This window comes from Impatiens glandulifera, chromosome 7 (assembly GCF_907164915.1).
Source record: "Impatiens glandulifera chromosome 7, dImpGla2.1, whole genome shotgun sequence".
Lineage (NCBI taxonomy): Eukaryota > Viridiplantae > Streptophyta > Magnoliopsida > Ericales > Balsaminaceae > Impatiens > Impatiens glandulifera.
The window spans coordinates 49,551,255-49,568,365 of record NC_061868.1 but is presented as its reverse complement, the minus strand read 5'-3'; the positions used below and the strand labels follow the sequence as shown (position 1 = coordinate 49,568,365).

Sequence of the window (17,111 nt, the reverse complement as noted above, 5' to 3'; positions counted from 1 at the left end):
AAAAATTATTTTCGTTAAATAACTTTCTAAACAAACTCATAATAGTCTTAGTAAAATAGAGTATTTAAAAAACAGTTGAAAATATTAAAAGAAAATGAGTTTATTCAGTATATGATTTTTTTTTTATCAAAATTTAAATTTATACATATTATGTAAACAAAGAATCAATTTTTTTATAGCTGATTTAAAAGTTAATTTTTTTTATCCACTTTTAATCTAAAATGTTTTTATCTAACTCAATTACATATTTATACTAAATAAAAAGAAAATAATTTTCAAGAGTTTTAAAAAGTGAATGTGAATATAACCATGACAAAATATTAATTTAGAAAAAGTTTATTATGTAAGTGCTATAATGAGGGTGAAAATATTTTTAATAAAATTAAATTTGTTATTTTAAATTAGACTTTTTTAGTTGAGATGTTAATGAGATATTGTTGAAATATTATATATATTATATTTAATTTTAGATTTTTCCCAAAACAAATATTTAATTTTAGATTACAATATTATTTCATAATATTCTGTATGAATTAATAGAATTGAAAAGAAGATATTAGATCATATATATATATATATTAAAAAAAAATATGGTTTATTTTTTAAAGAAAACTAGTAAGGTCCTGTAACCATACCTCAATTGCTCCAAGTTGTCATGGTGAAAATTAATATTAGACATTTAATCTGTAGGAAGACTTTTTATATTAAATTAAATTTGTGGGGTAAAATATTGTATATATTTATATTTAATTTTTATTATGTAAAGGTAGCATTACACCCATCATCACGGTCTTTTGTTTTAATTTATTTTTTTTTTCTGTGAGAATCACAATGACATTTTGTTATTATCCGGTATGGGGTTTAACCATCGGATGAACCGGTTAACTAACCAATATTGATATCAATTTTACCGGTTAGGGCTGATTCCGGTCGGTTAATTGATTTTAACCGAAAATCAATAATTTAATTTTTTTAATTAAATATTAAATTTGTTAAATATTTTTTTTCCAATATCGTTGTGTGTATCACATTTTTTTGTCATTATTATAATATAATATAATATATTATAATAATATTTCATAAATATAATAAAAAATATGTTATAATATATTATATTATTGTAACAATATAACCTATTTTAAAAGTTTCTATTTTTAAATTAATAGTTATATAAATTATTAATTTAAAAATAATATATATATATATATATATATATATATAAATCTAAAAATAATATATATATATATTATTAAATATTATTTATAATATATCTAATATTTATAAAATAACTGATATAAATTAAAAAATATAATTAAAATATTACCGGTTTATAATTTAACCGAAAACGAACAGTTTAATCGGTAAAAACCGAAATAGTTAAAATTTAACCGATAAGATGAAACCGATAAACTTTCGATTAGATTTTTCGTTTTTTTTAAAATATTCTAGTAAATATATTTACTCTTTTAGAATGAAGTTGTATTTATTATTTATTTAACAATTTATAACACTAATTTTATTTTATGTCTAAACGTAGTCTATTTATAAGTTTCATTTACATTCTTAAATTAGCATGTGACTTTAATTTATCTGTCTTCATATTTTACTTTGACTTGGATTATTTATAAAAAGAAGTTAAGTATTTCAACTTGCAAGTGCTTAACAATTGAATATAATTATATTTTGATTAAATTATAGCTAATAGACAGCAATTAATTGATTGATATTATGATGAAATGGGTACTATCAATCCTTACAAGTCTAACTGGACAGGTCACAGTTGGATCTGTGGCTATATAGTACAATCAATCCATTTTTCATATTATTATTATATTTTTCATGAATTTGTAAATGATATTAATTATTAATGAACATGTTTAAAGAATAGTGTTACAATCAAATGTTTGACTTGAGAAAGGGAAAGATGGATGCTCTTTCATATAGCCCAGGACCAAAAAAAATAATCAATTATTACAAGTTGAGACTTGATATTTAAAAAAAATAAATTGTATACAAGAGGAAATTAACAACTAAGTGGAATCCTCATCCAATTGATATTTAAATAAGATGTCATGGTGATAATCTGTCATAACCTAATAATTTAAAAAGAACACAAAATTTGAGTTTTTCTTTTTAAATCAAAGTTTATTCCCACAAGCATTTCCACAATTCAACTTAAGAAAATTGAGTTCTCATGTAAAATAATACAATGTTTTGGATAAGATCTTAGCGATTGAATTAATCAATGATAAATTGTTTATCATTTCAAAAACACATTTTCCTTTGTTTCTGAAAATGTAAACTGACATCAATTTTCTTTTGTAAAATGTCACAAATACAAATTTACTAACCAGAGACATGAGAAGATTATTGAACCGCAGTATATCTGATGCATAGATCAGCAGTAGATGGTTCAAATGTGGCCTCGACTTCAGCTGAAGCATCGACTAGATTTGATCCTACAGCCACCGGCTTGGAGAAAAGCTTAACCGCTTGTTTCCAATATCTTTCATCTGTATACGCGAAACAAATTATCATTATCATAATTCATAAAACCATAAACCCCGGTTAAAGAAATTGTTGAAATACCTGGCCCGGTTGATATCACAATTGAATTCTTCCTGTCCATTACCCAATCTATCCAAAACACAAGACCATGGCATATACCAGGTTTTGTATATTCAACCTGCATCAACACTCTTCGTGAATGAACTTATCACGCAGTTTCACATTCATGTTTTACTAGTTTTAATACCTTAGCTTTTCCAGAACATCCAGCCATTGGCTGTGAAAAGTCAAATTCCATTACTGTAAATTCTTCGCTTAGTGCCTGTCACAAAAAAAAAACATTAAGAGTTGCATCAAGATTACACTTTTTGAACTTTTCATTGCAAGGGAAAAAGGTTAATTACCTCACTTCTTCCACACTGCCAGATAAAGAAAGGAAAAACGGGGCCTTCTTGTGGAGCAGGTAAATCACCGCAAGCCCCTAAGACAGAATTTACACAGGAATGATCAAAGCCTTCTACATCTTTTAGGCTGCACCTACTCCTCCACAGATCCTGCAGGAAAAAAATAAAATTAACGAGGCAATAACAAGAAGAAATTCTTAGAAATAACTGACTTACGGGAAGTGACATGGCTCGAGCTTTCAGCAATCCTTTCCAAGGCATTATTGTTACATCATCAGACAGGATAGGATCGAGCAAAGTCCTTTCCTTCCTTGATTCATTTGAAAACAAGCAAAAATTTAAACTCACTTTCTCTATTATTGTCTATATGGAAGGATCATCAACTATTGTTAAAATTACCAAAATCGCAGGTTTTGCCAAGGCAGCATGCCTTCATTTCCAAAATAAAATGGTTCAGCGATCAAGATGTCTACCTATACAAATAGAATTCATTTTAATAAAAACAAGATGAGTTTATGTATTTATATATACAATCAAATAGAGACCTTTTTCTGACAAGCGTCGTCATATATGGTGAGGCTACTTTTGCACTTCTGATGAACTTTGATTTGATCCTTCGAGTAACCATTAGCCGAAGCAACAGCTTGCAAATACTGAACAGCATCCCTTTGCAATCCAGGAAATAATGAAACAATTTGTGCTTCTTTCGAGGAATTAGCAATCGCTATTGTTAAGAAAAGACTATCATCTGCAACTACACATAGTGGACTAGTTTCTCCCTTCAACTGCAACTGGAAAGAAATCAAACAACTTTTTAAACAGGCAAAGCAACAATATGTATATTGCTAAGGATGTGCTTACTGCATATTTTACAGCTTTCAACATTGAGGATCTCCAATCGTTGTCTCTGTAGATTGCCACTCTTTCTGGCGATAACAGGATTTGAAATTGTCTATCAACGTCAGAACAAAGTTCAATTTCTGACATAAACGAATCGCGACTCTCCAACTTGTATGTGGTGGTGATATCAGTATGAGTAGCATGTAAGAGGACCTCTTCACCATTGGACACACTTCTTTCGGGAATGAAACTAACAGATTGTTTCCAATGGTCACACCAATCCGCAGAATCTAAGTGCGAAATAGAAAATTATAGATATATGGCAATTACTTGCAAAATAAGAACTTCTTTAGAAACTAAACGGGCTATTTTTTAGATGATGAACCTGGAAATGCATCATCCAAGTATTTGGGGGCAGTTGAATAAAATATTGTTCCTTCAGAATCAAGCTGAAGTACCCACCTGAAGAATAAATTGAAGTCCTTAATAACGTGAACAGAAGGAATTTTCTAAGGAGGAAAATAAGTGCAGTTGATAAGTGGAATGCATACCATGAAATAAGAGCATGGGCTGTACCATTATTTGTTGCTGTCACATTTATTTTAACTTCCCCTCTACTTTCTGGCCTTCTCCAAAAGTCAAATTCAAAAATTTTGAAGGGTTCTGATAGCTGAATGGATGCTAGATTGAGTGGAAGCATTGAAATAAACAAGTTTCGCAAAAAAAAAAGAAAGAAAGAAAAATATTGAACTTGAATAGCATCGTACCAGTTTTATTTCATCTCTTATTGCATCACAGTGCATGTCAAATCGTTGAGATTTGACATTTAAGATTTTCTTGAGGTTCATTGGAACAAGTTGAATGTCATCCAACACATTCATTTCATTTCCAAGCAAGTCATGCAACTTCCATAAATAGTTACACTCAACCAACTGAATACAATACAAAAGAGAAGACAATTCGAAAATAAAATAACATTTTTAAATGCAATTATTGTATAAAAAATGAGAAAGCTGCTAAGTTTAAACACCTGCCCATACGTAGTTGCTCGATATGGTACTGTTTTGGGGTTTGGCTGCAAAAGTCTATCATATGCATGCTGCAAAGAAGGAATCAAACCTTCCCCTAACAATTCAGAGTCAAGTATCTCACTGACCTGCATTTTTATAATTTGGAATTCCAGAACAAGGCTTTCATTTGTGTGTCTATTCTAACAAGATAGAAGAAGACAGACATTATAGAATGAAACTCACAAGAACATCTGCTTTTGAAGGGATGTCAATTCCAACTTGTAGTTCATCAGACCGCTTATGGAAGATATGAACTTTTCTTTCCATCTCATTAATACGCAATGTTTTGCGCATCAACTTTACCATAGGAAGATATGACTCACATGCTGTAACTGTACCACCGACAGAATTAGACAAAACTGTTGGCATGTTGGATTCCATTGCTCTTGCAGCCATCATTGATAGTAATCCAGTTCCAGCCCTGCAAATACTCATGCCATCATTGATATAAAGATGAAAAGAAATGCAAAACTATGAATTGAAATGCTGTATGAGTGAAGTGTGAGGTACCCAATATCCAAAACATGACAAGAATTTGTTACAGTCTTATCAATGGCTTCTCGATAGGCTCTGTTTCTGCGAGAATCGTTCAGCATGTCAAGGTACGATGTTGGGGCCAGTAGATGCTTTGTAGCACCGGCGGTAGCCATTTCTTCTCTCTCGTCTTCAATTACAACCCATTCCGAGTTGCCTGTAAGTGGGTCGAGTCTCAGCTGGAACATGCGTCCTGAACTCATGTTTCGGACCTGGTTCTTGATGCAACAAGCAAATGGGTGTGGAATTAGGGATAGTGTTTTGTGGGTTGAAGAGACAGAAAAGGCGGGATTTTTAAGAACTTTATGAATCAGAGTATGCATCAAACAAGGGTTTTAGAATCGGGGTTCAGCCGCTGGACCGCAAAGATGAGAATTTCTACCGGGACTGTATTGGTAAATCCAATATCTTGCAGAGGGTACAAGTGTAATTTACTTTTAACCACGTTTTATTAACGTCGTTATAGTTGATACAGATATGTCGGTAAAAGTCTTTTTCATAAAGGGTCAATTTTTAACGAATTAAATGTGAAAAAAATATGTTGGTATGAAACAGAATGGAAAGAACGATTGCTCCGCCAGGTTGCTAGGCGGACGACAATGACCGGAGCATCGGCGGCGTGCGTTTTCTGCCAAATTGCTCGTGCTACCACCGCCACCACTCTACTCCACTCCGTTAGTATTCGATCCCTCTATTTTTCTCTCTTTTTAAAGATTAGTTAACGTTGATTTAGGATGGGTCAATGGCGTATATTTTGCAGGATGACAGGGTCGTTGCCTTTCAAGATATCAACCCATCTGCATACAGGCACTGATTAAGATCTTCCTGTTTTTTGATTTGAGAATTTGGGTGGTTTTTAAATTTTGCAATTTCTGATTGCTATATGGTATTTATCAATTGAAGCTGCTCTAGTTTATCGATAGTACACAGTGAGATTCTTTTGACTGACCTGAGAAGATGATATAGAAACTCTAGTGTACCATTGTGTTGATTATAATCCTGCTATTTAGACAACTTTAGGCCTATTTTGAAAACATTTTGGATCCAAAACCATAGGACTAAATTCAGTTTTCAAATGTGACCCCATTTGGATCCAAATCCTATGTGAGATTACAGAAAACGTGTCTTTTGTCTTTCTCAGCAAAGAAATTCTAGATTGATATGGGTTTTCAGTTAAGAGTGAAAATTATCAACATATTAGCAGTTGAGAGAGATTTAGATATAGGCAAAATCTGTCATATGGTACTATAAAATTATAGTCAATCCATGTCTTTGAATCCAGACTTGTAGATTAGCTAATCAAATCTCATTTTGGAATATCTTCCACTTTGGTTTAATGTGTTCTGAAGCACTATTTGCTTACATCTATGTATTGAGGATTATGCTGGCTGACTGATTGGTTTAGGCATAATAGTTTTTGAATTCTCACTCATCTTGATCGACAATTGACTTGTTCATTATAGATGATCTGGTAGTCTACAGTTTAGTTTAATCATTGAAAGGTCTATTGATTTTGTAGGCATTACCTGGTGATCCCTGTTGCACACATTCCAACAGTTAAGGACCTTGATAGGCGTCCTGAAGACTTTGCATTGGGTATCAATAATTTAAAATGATGAGAAAATTGAAAATGTAACAGGTTACCAGGTTACTGACTCTTTTTCTTGCTGAATTAAATTTTGTTTTGCAGTGAGTCACATGTTTCAGGTGGGACAAACTCTGATGTCGAGAGATGCGCCTCAGTCCAAACACAGGTACAATTGGTTTTTTCTGCATCTAGGTGAAATTAGATGATTCATTTATGTTGGTTCCATAGAATCTCTTAAGAGTTGTGGTCAAGACCCACAGTGTATTGAAAGTTCTGATTTTAATTTCGTCATTTAAGTTGATTTCGAGAAACCTATCTTTTGGTGTTTCTCCCCTGGCTGAACAAAAGATTTAAAAATTTCAATTATTCTTATCTTATCCCCTTTTTTCAGTTCAATTGCAAGTACCTGTTTTGTCTGGAGCTTTTGATATTTGATTTGGTCCTTGTTGTGTAGATTTGGCTTCCATCAGCCTCCATTTAACAGTGTTGACCATCTCCACCTCCATTGTTTTGCACTTCCCTTTATACCAAAGTGAGGCAACAACTTATAATGGTTTTTTGAAGTTTTATTAGTAATCGCTTGTATCTGAGCATTTTTACACTTGAAACAGATGGAAACATATAAAATACTTGTCAATGGGACCTCTTGGTGGATTTATTGAAGCCGAGAAGTTATTGGAGAAGATAACACCATAAATCTTTCTTCTTATTCTTATGTTACAATGCCTGGTCTTTCTTCTCGTAGGCATATCTCTAATTTTCAATTAATTTATAAACTAATAAGTAAATAGTTACAAAGATAAGTTCAAATATAACATTATATTATGGGAAACTTGTCCAACATATGCTTGATTGTGGCTTGCTTCATTATTGAACAATTTGTCCATGCTGCTTTTGTTGTTGTTTGGCTAGACATAAAGCCATGGACAACAAAATTAGGTTATTGTTTGGCTTTTCATTTCATTGACTCAATATTGTTTCATCTAATTTTTCCTGTTTCTTTACTTTATCTTGTCTAAACCAAATGTTTGGTGCCCCCACACAACCATGTTTCCATTAATGTTAAGCTGAAATTAGCCAATCCATTTACACAACTAATCTTTCTTTTAAACCTAATAGAATAGTTCGAGTGATGAGAGTCTTAGACTAGATAAAAGAATCTCCGGTTGTGACCATACCGATCTTTCTATACTTTCTTTCTATACTTTTCTCTTGTATGTCATAGCATGCACAAGTAAGAGTCCTTATTATCAACAATTATTCTCAAATGGATTAATAATTCTTAATCAATACCAAATTGATTGATTTTTTTTATATATGTTCTTATCTTTTTTTGGAGGGTAGGAATGAATCATCATCATCATGATTGTTTTTTTGTTTTTGTTTTTTATGTACTAATATTATATATTTTGGTTTGTTCTCCAATTATTTTATTTTTATTTTTTGTTCACATAACGCGTATTGCAATTATGATTGGAATCCTTACCATCCAAAACCCTTTAAAGAGGCCTTTGGTTCTTATTCTTTTGGCCTTTTTGCTATTTCTATTTAGTTTTTTTTTTTATTTCATTTTATGATCAGGTTTCATGCATAAGTTGGTCAATTTTATGGTAGGACGCAGTTAGGTGGAGATAATTGTGGTGTGCTAACTTTGAAATAAATAAATAAATAAGTGGGTTACCACTATTTTTTTATTTTAAATTGTTATCATTACTTTGAGTTTGAACCATAAATCTCAATAAAGTTGTTTTTAATTATTTTCATTGTAATTTCATTCTTTTCTAATAATTACTTAATTTTTTAAATAATTAACTGATTTATTTTTATTTTATTTTTTAAAATCAACTAATACAATTACAAACAACAAATTCTATTATTAAAGATAAAGAATAAACAATTAAACTAATGATGTAAATAAATCATAAGAGATATATTATTTGATGAAAGAATAAGTTAGTTGATTTTTTTTATATATTTTTAAAAAATTATATAAATAAAATAAAAATATTTTAATTAATTAATTAAATATAAAAATAAGATATGTTATTCAAAATTGAATATGATATCAGTTTCATAACTTTGGCAAGGTAGGTAAGTAATTACTTTGTGTACTAGTTCTTCTTATACACAATTTTGATTTATTTGAAAATACTTAAGTTCAATATTTTAGTTGTTGTTAATGTATTATAAAAATAAAATAAATTATTGGATAATTTGATTGATGATTATTTTGATTAGATAATGGATTGTCATTATACAAAGTGTTTTTAAAAAATAAAATAAAATTAGAGAAGAGAAGAGAAAGCAAAGTCAAACACTAGGTTAAGGATAAAGATGAAAACCCAGCTGGCAAAAAAAAAAAAAAGGACAGCTGGATTTCGTCCTATTTGTCCACGTAATCCAAGAGATCCACCCAGCAGCCACATTGGGCCACTCAATCAGCCCAGGCCCCACAGGGGTAAAATCGTAAAAAATGTATTCCTCGTTTGAACGAAAAAACTCACGTGCCATGCCCATGCCCAAAATCACCCTATATAGACTTACAATTATTTATATTTAATTTAATTTTTCAATCCTTATAGTTGGAATATTATAAATCATTATCTTCTTCTAGAACCAAATAATATTTTCTAAAATCAAAGTAATATTCATCTTATCTTTAATTAGAAGTATATTTAACCCCTATAGTTATTTAATTACTCTATTTTTCACCAAAGTAGTAGTGTGAAATAATTAAGCAGAAAGGGTCCCATATTCTATAACTTGATTCATAAGGACCACCTCAAAATTCAAATTGAAAATACAAACCACAAACAAACAAATTCAATCATTGTCTGGGTATTTTTACTTCAAATACTTTGATTTTTATGAAATAAAAAAATGGGTTACAGCTCATAACATGGGTACATTGATATTAGGGCATGGCATTGAATTGAAGTGAAGAATAAAGGAAAATTGATTGATTACATCAGTGTAATTATTTATACTTTATTCATTTCTTGTAAGACTTCATCCGTACCTTACATTATTTATTTTTCTATTGAAGATGGAAGATTAAATATATATTAATATATTATTGGTCCATTTATTTTGTTGGGTTAAATTTGAGTATTTTATTACTACTTATGAATTTGAATTGTGTATATGGTCAAACAATTAAAATTTTATCATTTTAAAGTTTTTTTAAAAACGTTACTAAAAAATTAAATGTTTGAAAAAAATTCAAAGGAAAATAATTTTGATATTTATTTTTAAAAGAAAATTGAAACTACGTAATTTTGTAAACGGCTTACTAATTTTAACGTATTTGTGTTTTAAATTAATTGTTTTTTCAAAATATATCAAGAAGAGAAATTTCTTACAAATATGATAAACTAATTAAATAAAAAATAATAATACTTTAAACTTTAAAAAGACAAATAATACGACCGACATTCATCTAGGAGTTTCTCCTCTTATGACAAAAATTCAAATATTGAGTCTCATTTAATAAAAATAAATAAAAACAAAATCAGATTCAAGCTTAAAAAAGCAATTGAACCAATATTTAATAGAGAGTAGTTAGAATTAATAACCCACAACAAAAAAGGCTATAAATATATGAGTCTTAATTCTTCAACCGTTTTATATTGTGTTTTTTTACACAGAGAATATAATTAGCTCTAACATAACACTAATCAATACTTGTTAAAATTTCAATTGATTATTGAATATTAAACCCCGAGTTCTAATATTCTGTTTGTTTGTTTTGGGTTGTATAGATATATTTTAAGAGTTCATAGATTTATACGCATTATAGTGAAAGTACAGGGACTTCTTTACCTTTATATTTTACATAAGGTCATCATGACTCATGAAGATGGAAGAAGAGAGCACCTTTGAAAGCTTCAGAAGGAGATAAAGTGAGATCAAACTCAAGAACCAACCCTCCAATCATCTTCTTCTTCTTCTTCATATAGAATTTGATAAATAAAATCCAGAAGCTTCGTCCCCACCACTTGTAGTAGTAAAATTCTCTTCCTTTAAAATCCCATCATCATCATCATCTCCACTTTCTACTCTCGCCAACTTCTGCAACAATTAACCATGGCTTCTTCTTCTTCTTCTGTTCCAACAACAACAACAACAACCTTCTTTGTAGTTGTAATCCTATTACTGTTCCATTTTTGTCTTACCAACTCCGAGTTTATGTTCTTCCCTCTTTCAAATTCTATGTCTACAACCCAATACAACAGTACCCATCACCTCCTTAAGTCCACCGCCGTCCGCTCTTCTGCCCGTTTTCAACAACAAAGACAACAACAACAACAAGTCTCTCTCCCTCTAGCCCCGGGCAGCGACTACACCATTTCTCTCTCGCTCGGCTCAAACCCTGCCCAAACCATCTCCCTTTACATGGACACGGGAAGCGACGTCGTATGGCTACCTTGTCATCCATTTGAGTGTATTCTCTGTGAAGGCAAATATAACCCGTCTTCCATATCCAACGCCGCCCCTCTCAATCTCTCGTCAGCTTCCCCTGTTTCCTGTAAATCCACTGCTTGTTCTGCCGTCCATTCTTCAATCACCTCCACATCTGATCTCTGTGCCATGGCCAAATGCCCACTCGAGTTGATAGAAACCTCTGACTGCGATCCGTTTTCTTGCCCACAGTTTTACTATGCATACGGCGATGGAAGCTTAATCGCGAGGTTGTATACCGACGGTTTAACTATTCCGATGTCGTCTCCGTCGCTTGTTCTTCAGAATTTCACTTTCGGATGTGCACATGAAGCTCTTGGCGAGCCGATAGGTGTCGCCGGATTCGGAAACGGCCTGCTTTCCTTGCCTGCTCAACTTGCTAACTTTTCACCTCAATTGGGTGACCAATTCTCTTATTGTTTGGTTTCTCATTCGTTCGACGCCGATCAAATACGCCGGCCAAGTCCACTCATTCTGGGTCACGACAAGAGAGCGGTGAAAAGCAACAGCAACGGAGACGAATTTGTTTACACGCCGATGCTGGACAACCCAAAATATGGGCATTTCTATTCGGTCGGACTGGAGGCAATATCTGTCGGAAAGAGAAGAATACCGGCGCCGGAGAATCTGAAGGTGGTGGATAAACAGGGGAATGGAGGGATGGTGGTTGATTCAGGGACTACTTTTACTATTCTACCCTCGAAACTGTATAATGCTGTTGCCATTGAATTTACGCACGCAGTCGGGCGGGTTCATAAACGGGCGAGTCGGATCGAAGACAGGACGGGACTCAGTCCGTGTTACTATTTTGATAACCCGACTGCTGTTCAAATACCTGTTTTGACCTTGCATTTCATGGGGAGTAATAAATCTGGTGTGGTGTTACCCAAGATAAACTATTTGTACGTGTTTTTAGACGGTGGGGATGATGGGAAACGTAAGAGGAAGGTAGGATGTCTGATGTTGATGAACGGCGGTGATGGTGACGATGAAGATGAAGGAGGGCCAGTGGGGACACTTGGGAATTATCAACAGCAGGGATTTGAGGTTGTTTATGATCTCAAAAAACGAAGGGTCGGATTTGCAAGACGAGAGTGTTCATCTTTGTGGGACAGTCTGCACCAGAACTGAACCTTGGCGTAATCTCAGCGGTTCGTCGTCAAGATGCTGCTATTGAATCCAACGGTGACAAATCTATTGTAAATTTCACTTTTTGTAAGGATGAGTACTGTAAATATCTGTCCTGGTAAACTATATATATATATTTGTACATCCTTGTCATTTAATAAAGTTTATTATAGATAAGGGTAAAAATGGTCATTCAACCTAAAAAAAACAGATTAAGATGATTTGTAAGGATACATTAAACTAGAAATAATCTCTTGATTATTGAAGTAACCCAAGATCAAACTAAGTCCTTAAATTGTGAATATGGTGTGGCATTAGGTCCTAGGCCTAGTTTAATTCCAAAAAAAACCCCATAGAAATAAATGTAGTGTTTGATTTGTCAACAATAACTTCGAAAACGACTTATCGTTTAAACTCTAAACAAGTCAAACTTCAAGTATGGGTAGAGATTGTTTAAGTTGAAATCAATCGAGCCAAAGAAGGGGTCTAAATCTAATTTAATATAATACATAGTTACATACTCTCAATACCAAGAAGCTTCTTTCCAAATTCAATTATATTCATTGAAAATCTTGCATTCCTCCTCCAAAAACAAATGCATTACCTAAAATAGTTTCATATTGGGATAAACCCATACCAGATGGTTGGTTGGATTGGATGAATCGAATCGCTTTCAGTAGTTGGCATTGCTTGATTGATTATTGTCAGAAGATGAAGTCGCTGACTTGAACAGTCGCAGCCTTGTTGATTATGTAAGAGTTGTCTTCTATACCTGCATTCAAGCAATTCATCCTGTGCCTGTAGAATATAATAAATGAACCAACACATTAACTTGACAGTTTCTTCGCATTTATTTACTTTACATCGAGAGATGTGTCAGTACCATTCAAAGTGACCTTCACAGCAAATGGAACCCCAGATGATTGAAAGTGCAGCTCCATTCCTGCACGTCGTCCAAATAGCTCTATAAACAGGAACAATGTAGGAGATACTCAAGGTAAGCAAATCAAATCATACCAAGTTGCAGTGTACATATCATAGAACTTTTCAAAAGCTTTATCAAAGCAGAAGTGACAAGCCAAGAGAGTCTTAATATCCGTCACCTTGCATGAAGATTTGCAGCATTTAACCTACAACACAAAGTCATTAACGGCTCTCTTTTACTCTTTACAATCAATCTCATTATTTATTATACATGATAAATCTTTTAATGTTTGTGTTTCGGAAATAAATAAATAAATCTCACCAGTCGTTTGAGCTTAAAGGAGTAATATTCTCCGTGAGAAGGGTTCACCCTGATGTGCTCTCTCAAATGACCTGCACTGCATTTCATCACATAAGATTACTTGCTATTATTAATGCTTATAACATTTTTTTTTCTGAATAACATGTCAAAATATTCAGCCATACCTATCACAAAATGTGACATTGCAACCGAGGCAAGTGGCTAATGAAGATGACAAGTTGCACGAGTTGCATTTTGTCCCTGACACACTTTTTCCAATTTGGTGACATCTGCACTTTTTGTTTTCAAAATGTTAAAAGTTTGTATTAATACAGTTGTCTCGTGACTACTAAAAATCATACAAACCTTTTATACAGATCAAGAAGGGATCTTGGTATTGGAGTTGCTCTTCTTTCTCCTGTTGTTACCTAAATGAAAGAGAGATTTGCTTTAACATTTTATCAATCAATCAATGGAATTGTAATGTACAAATAAATAGATGCAGCAGTCTGATTATTGGAAGTTACTGCCAAACAGTCTTCAGCAAGATGGCTCGGTTTTTGACATTTCCAGCTGCACATGCAACATTGAACATTAAAACTATGAATTTTTACAATCCGGTTGATATTTGAAAATTATACGCAAAATAATAAGATGTACCATTCATAAGTGCATAGGCTAGACCTCTTTCTGGACCAACGAAAACGCTCATGATCCCACATGTCCCCTCCAAGTTCAATCACTCTTGAAAAATCATCTATGGATGAGGATGAGGATTCACACGGTTTCTGGTTGTTTAAGCATCCCTATAGAACAATTAGTAAAACAATTCACAGTTCAGAAGGTATAATAACGACACCTCACATTATTAATCAAAACAAACTGCAAACAGAAAGAAACCTGACTAAGTTTAAGATTTCCCAAAACCTCAGCTTTACAATCCATGCTGCAGATGTCATCATCAGTCTATAAGAGAAGATGTGCAAGAAAGAAACCCAAAGTAAGGACGAAGAGAATTGATGATTTTCAAGGTAGATCTTTATGAAGAAATCCTACCTCATCACAGATATATTCTCCATATTTCCCACATATTACGCAAACAGGTTCCCCAGGAACAGCAAAACGCTGCTCTTCACTTCTTCTTTTAACCTCATCTTTATTCACATTACCTAAGAACCAAGAAAGGGGAAGAATACAATAAAATAAAAGGAGATAAAAGATTTTGTTCTCTAATTCTGCGTCTGCCTAATAAGAATTACATCTTTACATACCAGAACTTGGAACCACATCAAAACGAGACGGCCCTGCCTTCTCATCACACTCTGGTGAGCTACTTTGATCGCCTGAAGTCATCGTCAATACAACATCTCAAGAAATCATTCAGGTAATAGATTTATGTTTTTGAGAACTTACTCTCATACTGCACCAAAGCTAATCCCTGACGTGAATTTGTCTGGAATTGCGCCAAGAAAAATGTAAGAATGCAATTAATGAAAGCAACATATACTACTAGATTTGCTCACCAATACATCAACGTTTAATTCTTCACGCTTGAGAGAACAATTCAACTCTTTCCTGTTACATTACAAACACGAAATCTAACTTACATCAAAGGAAGCCATGATACTAATTGAAGCAACAAATTCTCAATTGAACTGACCTTATTTTGTCAACATATTCCTGATGAGACATTGGATGATCATCCTCAATGACGTTGTCATTCCTTTCAGTTCGTGACTGTGGTTTCCTTTCCCTTGGGCGTTTACGGTTTACTTCCTTTTCAACGTTTCCATTCTCGGTGGCGTCTCCGGTGACAGGAGCATTTCCGGTGGCATCATTATAAGCTGAAAATTAAACAATGAAGTAAACGAACGAAACCCTTAAGCAATAATAGTGTGGGATACATAAAGGAACAAAAAGATGAATACCCTTCAGATTTTGAAGAGCAGAATTGAGATTGAAGGCCTTGTTGTATGCTCGTGAAGGGTTTTTGTAAAAGTTGGTTCTTGTCGTCATCCTATCTTCTGGGTTTGGATTTGGGATTGAAAAGGGTCAATCAATAAGAAATTGCAGGCGATGATCGCTGCATGCCGAAATTGAAGCTTTTGGTTTTCGTGATTTTCGAATTACCGGCGACTCTCAGTTAGGGCAGGGATGTTTAACACAACCACGCCTAGAGCAAGCCAGTTTCGCAAATTAAGACCCTAGTGGTTAATTTGGTGTTTTTATTATATCAAAATCTATACTTGGATTTTTAATTAGTTGATTATTATAATGTTATTTTAAATTTATTTTTTTTATAAAAATTTGGATTGAGATTGGTACTTTCTTACGAGTTTTGGATTAAGGCGGTTTATATTACTCTGACTTTGGGTTACCAATCATTTTTTTTATTTATTTTATAATTGAATAATTGAACATAAATCGTCAAATTTTTAATAATTGTAGTCGTTTTCTGAGATTCATTCAGAAAAGTTAAAGTTAATAAAATCAGTCGGAGACTAACTGTTTTTTTTATGTCATATTGTATAGTTATGTTTAAATAATTTTATCATTTTTAATATAAATGTATAATTTAAAAATATATATATATGAATTGACAAATCAAGTGTGACAATTTAAATTATTATTTTAAGGTTTTTATATAATATAAATGAGATAAATTTAAACCCTAACTAACAAAAAAAATTTAAAAAAAAAAATACTCTAGTGTTTAAACTTTAAAGTGATATCAAACAAAGTAATATATGATTAACAATTTGAGAAACAAAAATTAAAACATAAACCAAAATATTCAATAACAAACCAACATAAAAAAAAAAACTAGTACTAGGTCAAAGGATGTTGAAAATTGAATAAGTTTAAACTAAGAATTGTAAATAAATTGATATACACTTCAACTTTAATAAGTTTCAAAAAACTAAGAATCTGTAACTAAAATTGATTCATTCTCATCACAAGGAAGATAAAATCCACCGCTGAAATTAGAAAGTAAACAAAATCAAAGCTAAAAAGCTAATTATAAGACAGAATGACTATATTATTATATAATATGAATGTATATTTAGAATCTAAACCTAGCTAATTAATTAAGGAGAAAAAGGAAAAAAAATATGATCTTTAATCATCATCATCATCATGATGATGTTCTTGGTCTCTCTTGTTGGACTTCTTCCTGTAATTCTGTTCTAGATGTTTGGAAATCACCATTCCCGTATAAAACAGCTTTCGAAGGTCGGGAACGTTGTAATTCTGGGCGACGTATACTCCGAAACCCGCTCCCAACATCAAGTTCAAACCGCTTCTGATCAAACCCATTTATAATTCAGCCTCACCCGACCCGACCGTAGATC

General features: G+C 32.5%; 4 protein-coding genes across 5 annotated transcripts; 2 read left to right on the top strand and 2 right to left on the bottom strand.

The window, feature by feature from the left end:
- Nucleotides 1-2,233: 2,233 nt before the first annotated feature.
- LOC124945338 (protein arginine N-methyltransferase 7) lies at nt 2,234-5,727 on the bottom strand. The gene is made up of 14 exons (XM_047485756.1): nt 5,333-5,727; nt 5,006-5,243; nt 4,783-4,908; nt 4,520-4,684; nt 4,304-4,422; nt 4,138-4,214; nt 3,774-4,042; nt 3,458-3,703; nt 3,312-3,385; nt 3,129-3,222; nt 2,913-3,062; nt 2,756-2,830; nt 2,590-2,686; nt 2,234-2,513 (listed from the first exon to the last, which is right to left on the bottom strand). The coding sequence occupies exons 1-14, from the start codon at nt 5,677-5,679 to the stop codon at nt 2,368-2,370; spliced, it is 2,223 nt and encodes a 740-aa protein (XP_047341712.1). The 5' UTR covers nt 5,680-5,727; the 3' UTR covers nt 2,234-2,367.
- Nucleotides 5,728-5,876: 149 nt separating this feature from the next.
- On the top strand, nt 5,877-7,928 carry LOC124946186 (bifunctional adenosine 5'-phosphosulfate phosphorylase/adenylylsulfatase HINT4). Its single transcript, XM_047486755.1, has 6 exons — nt 5,877-6,030; nt 6,117-6,163; nt 6,876-6,952; nt 7,047-7,110; nt 7,399-7,476; nt 7,556-7,928. The coding sequence occupies exons 1-6, from the start codon at nt 5,956-5,958 to the stop codon at nt 7,638-7,640; spliced, it is 426 nt and encodes a 141-aa protein (XP_047342711.1). The 5' UTR covers nt 5,877-5,955; the 3' UTR covers nt 7,641-7,928.
- A 2,973-nt stretch (nt 7,929-10,901) lies between these two features.
- Nucleotides 10,902-12,776, top strand: LOC124944967 (probable aspartyl protease At4g16563). Its single transcript, XM_047485318.1, has one exon. The coding sequence runs from the start codon at nt 11,031-11,033 to the stop codon at nt 12,534-12,536; it is 1,506 nt and encodes a 501-aa protein (XP_047341274.1). The 5' UTR covers nt 10,902-11,030; the 3' UTR covers nt 12,537-12,776.
- On the bottom strand, nt 12,333-15,934 carry LOC124944968. Of its 2 annotated transcripts, XR_007099967.1 has the most exons (16): nt 15,687-15,934; nt 15,419-15,602; nt 15,282-15,333; nt 15,172-15,211; nt 15,030-15,101; nt 14,815-14,927; nt 14,659-14,724; nt 14,419-14,564; nt 14,286-14,331; nt 14,125-14,186; nt 13,944-14,048; nt 13,780-13,855; nt 13,551-13,663; nt 13,417-13,476; nt 13,171-13,331; nt 12,333-12,599 (listed from the first exon to the last, which is right to left on the bottom strand). XR_007099967.1 is itself a non-coding variant. In XM_047485319.1 (15 exons), exons 1-15 carry the CDS (start codon nt 15,772-15,774, stop codon nt 13,238-13,240), a joined length of 1,317 nt encoding a protein of 438 aa, XP_047341275.1. In that variant the 5' UTR covers nt 15,775-15,934; the 3' UTR covers nt 12,971-13,237. The 2 variants fall into 2 exon arrangements, 1 of the variants encoding a protein (XP_047341275.1); XM_047485319.1 differs by lacking the exon at nt 12,333-12,599 and having other exon boundaries at nt 12,971-13,331.
- Between the last annotated feature and the right edge of the window lie 1,177 nt (nt 15,935-17,111).

What these genes read in the sequence shown, in the direction of transcription:
- LOC124944967 (XM_047485318.1), top strand. Translation starts at nt 11,031, where the DNA reads ATGGCTTCTTCTTCTTCTTCTGTTCCAACAACAACAACAACAACCTTC.
- LOC124944968 (XM_047485319.1), bottom strand. Translation starts at nt 15,774, where the DNA reads ATGACGACAAGAACCAACTTTTACAAAAACCCTTCACGAGCATACAAC. An exon ending in CTTCTTGATCTGTATAAAAG is followed by an intron (nt 14,049 to 14,124) that starts GTTTGTATGATT and finishes CAAAAAGTGCAG; the next exon opens with ATGTCACCAAATTGGAAAAA. An exon ending in GATATGTACACTGCAACTTG is followed by an intron (nt 13,477 to 13,550) that starts GTATGATTTGAT and finishes GACGACGTGCAG; the next exon opens with GAATGGAGCTGCACTTTCAA.
- LOC124946186 (XM_047486755.1), top strand. Translation starts at nt 5,956, where the DNA reads ATGACCGGAGCATCGGCGGCGTGCGTTTTCTGCCAAATTGCTCGTGCT. An exon ending in ATCAACCCATCTGCATACAG is followed by an intron (nt 6,164 to 6,875) that starts GCACTGATTAAG and finishes TTGATTTTGTAG; the next exon opens with GCATTACCTGGTGATCCCTG. An exon ending in TCCTGAAGACTTTGCATTGG is followed by an intron (nt 6,953 to 7,046) that starts GTATCAATAATT and finishes TTTGTTTTGCAG; the next exon opens with TGAGTCACATGTTTCAGGTG.
- LOC124945338 (XM_047485756.1), bottom strand. Translation starts at nt 5,679, where the DNA reads ATGCATACTCTGATTCATAAAGTTCTTAAAAATCCCGCCTTTTCTGTC. An exon ending in TGAAAGCTGTAAAATATGCA is followed by an intron (nt 3,704 to 3,773) that starts GTAAGCACATCC and finishes ATTTCTTTCCAG; the next exon opens with TTGCAGTTGAAGGGAGAAAC. An exon ending in GGCAGTGTGGAAGAAGTGAG is followed by an intron (nt 2,831 to 2,912) that starts GTAATTAACCTT and finishes TTTTTGTGACAG; the next exon opens with GCACTAAGCGAAGAATTTAC.